Consider the following 12,500-nt stretch of genomic DNA (forward strand, 5'->3'; position numbering starts at 1 on the left):
AGTTGGAGGCGGAGTTTGTTCACAATAAGTGATGTGAGGTTGGGGGCGGGGCTTTCAGTTAACGGACCAATGGGACTGTTCTTTTCAGCTTTAAAATGTTTTGTTTTTCTGTTCAGACTACACACACACACACACACACACAAACATGTGCACGCACAAACATGTACCTAATATAATATAGGAGTATGCATGTAGCTGAAGGCGGAGTTTGTTCACAATGGGTGATGTGAGATTGGGGCCAGGACGATCAGTTCACCGCGTGTTCAATAAACCTATTTGGTGTCCAAGAAACCTCTTTTCAGCTTTAACATGCTATTTTTCTGCCCAGACTACACAGACACACAGGTGTACACAACAGCACGCACACAAAACACATTCATGCAAACACACGCACACAAAAACACACACAAGCACACTCACCAAATATAATATGGGAATATGCATGAAGTTGCAGGTGGAGTCTTTCCACAATCAGTGATGTGAGGTTGGGGGCGGGACTATCAGTACATAGACCAATGGGAGTGTTCTTTTCAGTTTTAACATCTTATTTTTCTGTCCAGACTAGACACTCACACAGATGCATGCACACACAAACACATGCACACACAAACAGGCGCACCTAACATTATATGGGAGTGTGCATGTAGTTGGAGGCGGAGTTTGTTCACAATAAGTGATGTGAGGTTGGGGGCGGGGCTTTCAGTTAACGGACCAATGGGACTGTTCTTTTCAGCTTTAAAATGTTTGTTTTTTTTTTTCAGTTCAGACTACACACACACACACACACACACACACACACACACACACACACACACACACACACACAAACATGTGCACGCACAAACATGTACCTAATATAAAATAGAAGTATGCATGTAGCTGAAGGCGGAGTTTGTTCACATCTTAAATAAACTATGATTTGGTTTGTGTTCATTGAACAGTAAGAATGAATAATAAATCCATATGAAACAGTGCCCTAAAAGTGACATTGTGTCCAGTTTCGGGCTCAGACTACAAGCGCACTGTGCCAAAGCCCAATTGAACCGAGCTCTAACACACCTCTTCTAACAGGGCCATGGCCGGCCAACTGAACCACATCTGGGCACGGGGCACTCACACTTGTCAAATAAACCAGAGAATGTCCCCAGGCATGGTTCGTATAGCATAGTGTGAGCACAACCTTAGTTCACTGACCACTGAGAGAGTTTGTGAAACCTGTTTGAAAGCAGCCATTATTGCACCAGTGTGATGCGGTGGCTCTAACAGCACAGAAAAGATGCATTTCAGCTTTACCATGTTCTGTTCTGTCCAGATCACAAAAACTAAAAGGATTTGAGTCTGATACGCCAAAAAAAATAGGATTTATGCTGCCTGTCTGAACAAAGCCTGACTGTGACCATGTGAGTATGTGTGTGTGTGTGTTGTGGTTTGAGGATTGCAGACACACCATTTCTAACCGCAGACACAGCAAACCCAAAAACTCAGCACATCCCGAAAACAAGCCTGTGACGAAGGAAAACAGCTCTTACTATGAGAGAAGAGTCTCTGCCCATGGAGATCACTGTCCTGTTGATGGTCCTCAGCAGTTTCTCCATGATGATCTGCACATGCCACTGCGTCGGGCCCTGAAAAACACACCACAAATCAATTACATCTGCACACAACACAACTTCTAAACTGTAAAGACTGACAGATAAAGTATAACCATTACTAATATTGCACACTTATTAGCGCACACAATCATTGCACTTACCCATTAGCAAACGTATATATCTACTTGTATTGTGTTATTAGTAAATAACCTGTATATTATGTTCATATCTAATTGCATATTACTAGCAACCTGTAAGTTATGCTCATCTATTTGTAAATCCCTGATTACGGTTAAAACAACCTGCATATTATGTTCATGGTTCATCCATCTGTAAATATTACCCATAGTGCACGTATAACTTATACCAAAGTATATTGAAAATATATGAAAATGAAGTTGAATCTAATCTAATCAAAAAGTAAATAATTAAAGGCAGACGAAAATAAATAAATATTCAAGACACGTTTTAAAAAGATTTTAAAAAATGCATTATCATAACGTAAGGACTGGCATCTCTCTGTAAAGAAACGTGACAAAGGAAGAAAAATCTTGAAAAACAACCCATAATATTACAAATCTTCTTTCTTTTTTTCACCACACTCAACAATTTTAAGTATAAAGGCACCTATATACGTTTTAATTTTGTCTATATTTTAAAACTTGCAAAATAAATCCATAATATTACTGATTTACTTACTATATTTTTATCAAACAGACCTGGTGAGCAGAATTGACCTTCAGAAACAATATTTAGTTTATTTGTGATGAAAAGCAACTAATTGTGCTGTCCAAATAAGTCATTATTTTAAAACATAATACAAAAAAATCCACAATACTACTTATTTCCTTTCTTTAGTTTTTCAAAGAGACTGTCAGAAATAATTTTAAGTTTATCAGTGATAAAAAATGCAGCTAATGTTGTTTTAAACAGAAGTCTATACATTAAACCATGCAAAATAAATCCATAATATTACTGATTTACTATATTTTTATTAAACAGACTTGGTGAGCAGAAAAGACTTTCAGAAACAATATTTAGTTTATCTGTGAAGAAAAGCAACTAATTTTGCTGTACAGATAAGCCCATATTGTAAAACTGAATACAACAGATCCACAATATTACTCTTTACTCTTTCTTTCTTTAGTTTTTTCAAAGAGACTTTCAGAAACAATTTGAAGTTTATCAGTGATAAAAAAGCAGCTAATGTTGTTGTACACAGACATCTATTATTCAAATCTTGCTAAATAAATTCATAATATTACTGATTTACTTACTATATTATTATCAAACAGACTTGGTTAGCAGAAAAGACTTTCAGTAACAATATTTAGTTTATCTGTGATGAAAAGCAACTTAGTTTGCTGTTCAAATAAGTCATTAATTTAAAATGTAAAATAAATCCATGATATTTTATTACTATTGTTTTTAATCAAACAGACTTTCAGAAACAATTTAAAGTATATCTGTGATGAAAAGCAATCAATTTTGCTGTACAAATAAGCCCATATTTTAAAACTTAATACAAAAAGTTCATAATATTGCTCATTTTCTTACTTTAGTTTTTTCAAAGAGACTTTTAGAAATCATTTTAGGTTTATCTGTAATAAAAAAAGCAGCTAATGTTGTTGTACACATCAGTCTATATTTTAAATCTTGCTAAATAAATTCATGACATTACTGATTTACTTACTATATTTTCATCAAACAGACTTGGTGAGCAGAAAAGACTTTCAGAAACAATATTTAGTTTATCTGTAATGAAATGCAACTTTTTTTGCAGTACAAATAAGTCTAAGTTTTTAATCAAACAGACTTTCAGAAACAATTTTAAGTTTATCTGTGATGAAAAGCAACTCAGTTTGTTGTACACTTGTCTATATTTTAAAACTTGCAAAAAAATAAATAATCAAACAGACTCTGTGAGCAGAAATGCTTTTCAGAAATAATTGCAAGTTTATCTGTAATGAATAGTAACTAAATTCGTTGTACATTTGTCTATATTTTAAAACTTGCAAAACAAATAAAATAAAAATCAAACAGAATTGGTGAGCAGAAAACATTTTCAGAAACAATTTGAAGTTTATCTGTGATGAAAAGCGACCAATTAAATTGTGCCAAAATATTTTAAAATCAACATTTAAAAAGAAGACTTTTATTCGTAAATTCGTTATTTGTAAAAACCAACAATATTCTGCAATTTTAGTACGTTAACTGCATTGTTTTCCAATCAATTCAGATTTAATGAGAATAAGACACTGGTATTCTAAGTTTAGTTGTAGTGTAGCGTGGTACAATTATATTAACTATATGTTTTACGAATACAATTGTATTTTGTGTTGGTTTATTCTGATATTCTGTCTATGATATTTATTGTTTGTTTGCCCAGAACAAAAAAAAAGAGATTACAAATTTTAAGATAATTTTCTGGTAAAATAAAGGTTTAAATAAATCAGAATAATAATTACTCATTTTTTATTTGAATTAATTTGGGGTGAAAACTGGGGTTAAAAAATGCATTTATTCATGATTTGGATTTTGTAATCATTAAAAAGCGCTACAATCTTTTGACACAACTAGTGGAAAATAGTCGCAAAGGACATTGTAGCTTAATCAGTTTAATAATACTTGGATAAAAACAATTACTGATGCAACCAACTGTTGGACTACACTAGATTTTGTTATTATTATTATTATTATTATTATTATTATTATTATTATTATTATTATTATTATTATTATTATTATTATTATTATGAATAATAAATAATAAAAAGCAATATAATAAATAATGACAATAATGAATTATTCTATTATTAATAAAATAATAATAATAATAATAATAATAACAATAATAATAAAAATAATAATAATTATTATTATTATTATTATTATTATTAGTAGTAGTAGTAGTAGTAGTAGTTATAATATTTATAATAATAATAATAATTATAGCAAAAACAATAATATTAAATTATTATTATTATTAACCGTATAATTATTAATTATAATAATAGTAATAATATTAATAATAATAGTAAAAAATTAAATTATTTTTTCAATAGTATTATTACTATTGTTGTTGTTATTATTATTATTATTATTATTATTATTATTATTATTATTATTATTAGTATGAATATGATTTATAATAATAATAATAATATTAATAATAATAACAACAACAACAACAACAACAACAACAACAATATATTACTATATTATTTATTATTATCATTGCTTTATTATTAATAATAATCACAATAATAGTAATAATAATAATCGTAATAATAATAATAATAATAATAATAATAATAATAGTAATAAAAATCATCATCATCATCATAATAATCATAATAATAAATTATTATTAATATTATTATTATTATTATTATTCATATTTATACTAATAACATGTAAAACTGTGATTTTAAACAATCATAATCTTCCACGAAATTGCAAGTTTGTATTTTATTTGTAAATCGCACACTTGGCAAGCATTACTTTAAAAATAATTATTAATATTAGATAAACTATTGACAATTTTGAGCTAAAACAGAGCTAATACGTTTTCGGTGAAATAATTAACATTCATAATTATTGTACAAATAAATAATTGGATAACAAAAATGTTGAATCAAAAAATAGTTGCATATACAGTAGACTGTAAAATAGACTTTTTTACTGAAAAAGTTTTCCCAGTTTCATATGCAGCCCAAGATTTCAATTGAAAACTGCAAAAGCATATATCTGAGTAAGATCCGGTATTGGTAGTGTTGCTGTTTTCTACAGTCTGTGCTGCAGGGAAGGAGTGTGAGTGTGTGTGATCACAGTGTAAAATCCCTGCTGGAGTCCTGTTTACTACTCAAGGGCAGATATATTGAATTAGTCAGTACAGTACAGACATTTCTTCACATCTGAATGGTGTACAGAAACTCTGCGTGATATCCCAGCGCTCGCTCTCTCTCTCTGTGTGTGTGTGTGTGTGTGTGTGTGTGTGTGTTTAAAGGGGATCCTGACACACTCAGCAGATCGTCAATTATTAAAGAAGGTTTTCCAAGGCTCTCCTGCTGATCTCCAACCAGCGCTGAGAGAGTCCTGCTCTCCACTGTGTGACGTGTGTGTGTGTTACGCAACAAACACACACACTGGAATGAATGACTCACAGCATGAAGGAAAACAGTGACGCAAATGTATGTGTGCAATTTTAGTATAATGAATGCTTTCATAGTTATATGAAATAGTACATACTTTAATATAGATATATTACAGCATCAGATCAAATCTGAGGGTTGTTTTATATTTTAATACTTTAATCACATTTTTAGTTAAGAATTTAACCCATGGTCAAGCTGCACTTTTCTCCCCACAGACTTCTATTCATACGCATGCGAATGCGTCAGACCACAAACGTAAGCACCTGCGAAATCGCTTCATTTGACCATGTGAGACCAATTAAGGATCAAAACACGACCTCTCTGAACACAAATTTAAAATATGGACCAAATCGCTCGCTTTTTTAAATGTCTAATCATTTTGTTTAATCCCCCCCCTTTTCGCAGCGCCGTACAACAGAATTTCGCAATCTCAAACTCTAGTGTGACTGTGGCATTCGTCATTCGTAAATTAAATCCTTCAACGGTTTTAATTATCATTGATATTCTAATATTTAATTTTCATTGGATTACTGCTGGCGAAGCAGTGGCGCAGTAGGTAGTGCTGCCGCCTCACAGCAAGAAGGTCTATGAGTCGCTGGTTCGAGCCTCGGCTCAGTTGGCGTTTCTGTGTGGAGTTTGCATGTTCTCCCTGCGTTCGCGTGGGTTTCCTCTGGGTGCTCTGGTTTCCCCCACAGTCCAAAGACATGCGGTACAGGTGAATTGGGTAGGCTAAATTGTCCGTAGTGTACGAATGTGTGTGTGGATGTTTCCCAGAGATGGGTTGCGGCTGGAAGGGCATTCGCTGCGTAAAAACTTGCTGGAAAAGTTGGCGGTGCATTCCGCTGTGGCGCCGCTGGATTAATAAAGGGACTAAGCCAACAAGAAAATGAATGAATTAATAGATTAGTGCTTCTTGTTCGTATATACTCTGCCTTGCGTAAAATTTATTATTTTGTTCTACTTTGTCATTTGAACTTCGGTATTAAATTTGAATTAGTTTTTGTGACAATTTAGTTGGCACGTCTACATTATTTTAAAAAATTGTATTTATTTATTTATTTATTTATTTATTTGTTTGTTTGTGTTTATTTATCTTATTTATTTATTTATGTATGTATGTATGTATGTATGTATGTATGTATGTATGTATGTATGTATGTATGTATGTATGTATGTATGTATGTATGTATGTATGTATGTATGTATGTATGTATGTATGTATGTATGTATGTAGTTAGTTAGTTAGTTAGTTAGTTAGTTAGTTAGTTAGTTAGTTAGTTAGTTAGTTAGTTAGTTAGTTAGTTAGTTAGTTAGTTAGTTAGTTAGTTAGTTAGTTAGTTAGTTAGTTAGTTAGTTAATTATCAGTTTATATTTGTATTTATTTTTTGTTTGTTTGTCTTTGTTTATTTACCTGTTTATCTTATTTATTTACTTATTTATTTATTATTCGTTTATATTTTTAATTAATTAATTAACTTATTTATGTATTTATTTATTTATTTATTTATTTGCTAATTTACCTGTTTATTTATTTATTTAATTAATTATTTATTTATATTTTTATATTTTAATTTTTATTTATATACTTATTTATTTATTTAAATGATTTAACAGATTTAAACTCCATGCAAATGACATTGAGATATAATATGAGATATTTTGTTGTACATTTAATCTTATTATATTATTATACATCAAACTAAAATAAACCAATAAATAAAACCATTCATTATAAATTGTATTTTTCCACTACAATGTTTGTTTTTACAACATTTTACTGTGTCTTGGTAGATAGTGTTATTTTAATGTCATAAAGAAGACACAGTAAGCGCTTCTTTATGGCCATTGTCATTAATATTACTCTTATTAAATGCTTATATATTTCATATTGTTATTTAGGTTATTTTATGACAGCAAGCTAAGCAATGAAATTTATTTACATTTTTATATCGTTAGATATTTTACTCCTTAACTGAACAAAATGTACTTATTTTATATAAATTGTTATTATTATTATTATTATTATTATTATTATTATATTGGCATTATTTGCATCGTCATATTATTATCATCGTCATCATAATCGTCATTATATTACTGTTGTTGTTGTTAGTCTATTGTTATTGTTGCTGTAGTTACTACTACTAATACTACATTAGCATTATTGTTATAACATTATTATTATTATTATTATTATTATTATCACTACTACTACTACTACTACTGTCATCATCATTATTATTATTATTATTATTATTATTATTATTAGCATTATTAGCATTGTTGTTATATTACAATTAATATTATTATTTTTATTATTATTAATATTATTATTATTATTATTACTATTATTATTATATTATTATTATTAGCATTATTATTATTATTATTATTGTTACTATTATTATTATTATTGTTGTTGTTATTATTATTATCATTGTTGTTAAACTATTATTATTGGTTTTTGTTGTCATCAATATTGTTATTATTTCATTTTTTATGGATTTATATTTTATGGTTTTGGCCGACTTAAATATTCCTGGTGTAAAAAAAAATGCAGAAAGGGAGTTTAATACTTAATTTACTGAGCAGTGTTTCACGGCGTATTCAAGACTTATTCAAAACCATTCAAAATAATAAATGCACCCGGTCATAATACTTTATGCAAATAAGGCATATTATAAAAAGCACTTATCCTAAAAGTGGCAGCAAAGGTGATGTGATTTAAGAGAGATGTTTTAGGAAAGTGCTCTATTGATCATGAAAGCAGTAACTGATCAAACGACGGAGACCAGTGTTTTAACCAGACGCGCACTGACAAGACGATAATGAACTGATGAAAAATGACTGAAGTTTAACTCTCGTCTTTCAGCAGGTCACACACAGGTCATGAAATTCGAAGAATTATAATGAGAAAAAAAAAACACAGACTAAAAGCGAAGGTGCTTACTCTCCCGCTCACTCAATTCCTTTTATAAGACTTGGGATCCCATTCTGGACTATATCATAGGTCTGCCTATTACACCAAGTGCTGGCAACCTTTAACATTTTATTAGAAGTTGTTGTAACTCACTGGCATATTACTGAATCAAAACCAGTCCGAATCTGAAATCTTGTGCCACATTGTCTGGTCTCAGTCATTTAGAACTGGCTTGAGGGCTGATACCACCACGATAACAGAGAGCCAATTGATTATTAGACTATTTTCACCAATACTTTGTGTGCAGATGTTCTGGGGACCCTTTACCAAATTGGTGCTTTACAAGCCTTTCAACAGGGATTCTAGCTAACACTCCCCCCTAAACAGAGCCGGACACGCCTACTTTCCTCAATTTTCTGAGGTGTGAAAAAACCCTGCTGAGACAAGGGGGTTTCATGGCCTTTAAATCCTCAGTTCTAATTGGCTGATTCCAAGGCATTCCAGTCTTTTCAGATAAAGAGTGCCTAAGGGGCCAAAATCAATATCAAATTAAATTTTTTTTAATTGTTAATAAACATAGTATTTTTTATTAATTATTAAATTTCATCCTTTTTAATCATGTAATGACAATTTATTTATAAATTTCATTTTTTTTTAATTTATTTTACATTTTTATATATTTGTTTTATTTAAATTAATTTGTATTTTATTGTATTGTTTTGTATTTTATTTAACTACTTTGTTATTTATTTTATTTGTATTTTTTATATTATTTTTAATTGTATAAACTATTTTTCTAACCAACAAAAAAGTCAATGCGGTGCATCTTGCATTCTCAGAACAGAAAAGCATGTTTCAGTGTGATCGGCCAACACAATACAATATAATAATCAGTCATACAATAAGCTTTTTATTTTTTAACAATATAAAATACATTATTACTATGGTGAGTTCTCATAAACCAGATATACAAGTGTGTGGGTGTCTTTCTTACCACGTCTTTCCTGTAAAGCACCTCCAGTATGTCGCTGAGCAGCTGACAGCAGGACTCCAGCTCTTCATGATTCTCCAAATGAAGTTTGAGCTGATCTGTCATCAGAGGCAACAGGATCTCTCTGCAGTCTACATACACAAGTATGAGTCAATTAATTTATTTATTAAGGGACAAAATTTCTTCATTTTCTAGATGATTAGTCTAATGTGAGCAAAAGCATGTAAAAGATCAAAATAAAATAAGGATATTACAACATTCCATACATAGATAAATCCAGGCATCCCTAATATATGCAAACAAGAATACAAAACACTTTAAAATGAGATCAAATGCAATTAAATTCATTAAACATTTTATTAAATAAAATATCAAATATAATTAATTAAATTAAAACTGTAATTAAATTAAAATTGAATTTAAAAATAAAATAAATTAATTCATCAAAGCATATTATTAAAGCATTTAAATTAAAACTAAACAAAACAAACATTAAAAATAAAATAAAAAATATTTTTAATAAAATAATAATTACAATTTTTTTAAATTTTGAATATAAAATAAAATGTATTAATTAATAATACTATGAGTAAATAAATTAAACATTAAAATGATCAATTAAATAAAAAATGTAAATAAATAAATACGATATATTTCAATTTAAAATAAAATATAATAACTATTAAGATAAAAAGGTACTATATTTATTAACAGTCATAAAAAATGCATTGTCAAGGTGATAACTTGGGAACAACTTTTCAAATTATTTTAAAAATCCCTTAAAATATCTCAAAATATTTCCATATTTTCTTATATTCCATATATTTTCCTAATATTCTTTCTAAAGATCTCACACAAAAACACACTTTTTACCTAAACGGCACACTGACATTCAAAAAACATCAATTAAAATAAAATACATGCATGCACACTCAATTAAAAAACATGCACGCTCCAATTAAAATAATTAGTGTGGCATAGAACCTGTCAATCAGCATGAGGGGTGGGAATCTGATTGTATGTGTATGTGTGTGTGTGTGTGTGTGTGTGTGTGTGTGTGTGTGTGTGTGCATGTACACGTGTATGAGAGATCGCTGAATCAATGTAAATCCGTTTTCCTTCAATGAGGACTCATTAGAGGAGCAAACAAACCCAGAACTCCTGCTGGCCTTCCTGAAAGCTCATTCATCATGCTGCTGTTCAGGCCACTTTCAAGCACAGCAAATAAATCCACACCATCCTTTTACACAATAACATTATGCATTAAACAGCTGACCTGCCCGTGAACTCTGAGACGCCACTTTACCAGGCAAAACCAGAAAAACCCCCACAGCACCTGACATCAGCACACTACTGAAACATTTCACACAACACACTAACTGGAGATTTAGGACATTTCCAAGAACGAGAAGCCATCTGTAAAACAGTGTTCATGTTATCCAGTTGTTTTAAATCCCACTACTACTAGCAAGCAACACTGAAGATCTCAAGGTAATACATTTAACTACCAGCAAATGCAAATACTGATAAAAAATTGGGTCCCACTTTATATTAAGTGGCCTTAACTAATATGTACTCACACAGGAATTAATAGTTTGTTACAAAGTACTTATTGTGTAAATACATGTATTGACTGTGTACTTATGCTTGATTAAATGCATGTATGTAATTACATCTGTAATTAACTTTTGTAACTACATCTGTAAATACACTGTTGACCATCCCTTACACTTTAACCCACCCTTAAACCTACCCATACCACCAAACCTGTCCATAACCCAACCTCTATCCCAACTCAAAAGCACCACAAGTGTTTCCAAATACATTATAAACACAGTAAGTACATTGTATTTATTTTTGATGTAAGTACATAGTAGTTAAGGACACAATATAAAGTGGGACCAAAAATTGTGTTGTTTTTGTTTTAACAAATAATTAAATGTAGACATCTCAGAAATGACAAAAACACAAGACCTGGCCTCAGATGACCTATATTCTCAGACACACTGTGGCTTGTCTGATGCAAACTGCAAAGTAAAAACTGTACACGTTTGATAAACACACATTTTTTATTTTTATTTTTACAAGAAGAGCATTTTTAAAATGAGGCATTGCTTTGGAAAACTGGCAGTTTAATATTATGGCATTAGGGATTTTACATTTAACTGTTTAAATGTTGTGAATAAATACATAAAGTGTTGGAAATAATATTGCGTTTATACAACCGTTTAACAACACAATCCTGTATATAAATAAGAAAATCAAACAAGAAGAGTCTAAAACACTTTTTTTATTAGGAACTACTTTCTTTTGCCATTTATCCACATCTGCAGCTGACGTCAAAACAGCAGAAGCCGTTACTAATTCACCAACTTCACTTTAGAGCTAGTGTTTGAATGAGACTCTGTCTAAAGTGATGACAAAACTGCTGATTTTTGCTCACGCTTTAAGATTATAAGGCTGAACGTGACATGATATGCCATACGACTATAGAGATATCTTACAGTATTACAGTATACAGTATTTCTCTGTTGCAATCGGGATTTCACAATAATTAACCCCGAAAATAACGACGAATCCACTAACGTTACCAGACTGCTGTTGTGTTTGCGATAAGGGAAAACACTAAACACATGCAGACTTTGCTTATTTTAATCTGCCAACACAACACACATTCCTGATATGCGAGCAAATCGGTATAAATACAGCACTACAACATACATAAAGAGAGATCATCTAACCTGCCAACATGTCTCTGAAAACCCAGGAGACCGGGGGAAGAGAGGGTGTTCGGGGATGAGGTTGAGAACAGGATGCAGCGGGTTTTAGGTGGCCAATTC

The 12,500-nt window shown here is 30.6% G+C and overlaps 1 protein-coding gene across 6 annotated transcripts in view; it reads right to left on the reverse strand.

The window, feature by feature from the left end:
• The window catches only part of dock1 (dedicator of cytokinesis 1), a 525,870-nt gene that overhangs the window by 350,380 nt on the left and 162,990 nt on the right, over positions 1-12,500 (reverse strand). For 5 of the 6 annotated variants that reach the window (XR_012387688.1, XM_073917871.1, NM_001110011.1 and 2 more), the window contains 2 exon segments: positions 9,664-9,791; positions 1,530-1,625 (listed from right to left, as the gene is read on the reverse strand). Coding sequence is in view for 4 of the 6 variants with exons in the window: in XM_073917871.1 (XP_073773972.1) it covers positions 1,530-1,625; positions 9,664-9,791 (224 nt within the window). In the remaining 2 variants the exon portion in view is untranslated. 6 annotated transcript variants of the gene reach the window in all.

This window comes from Danio rerio, chromosome 12 (genome assembly GCF_049306965.1).
Source record: "Danio rerio strain Tuebingen ecotype United States chromosome 12, GRCz12tu, whole genome shotgun sequence".
NCBI lineage: Eukaryota > Metazoa > Chordata > Actinopteri > Cypriniformes > Danionidae > Danio > Danio rerio.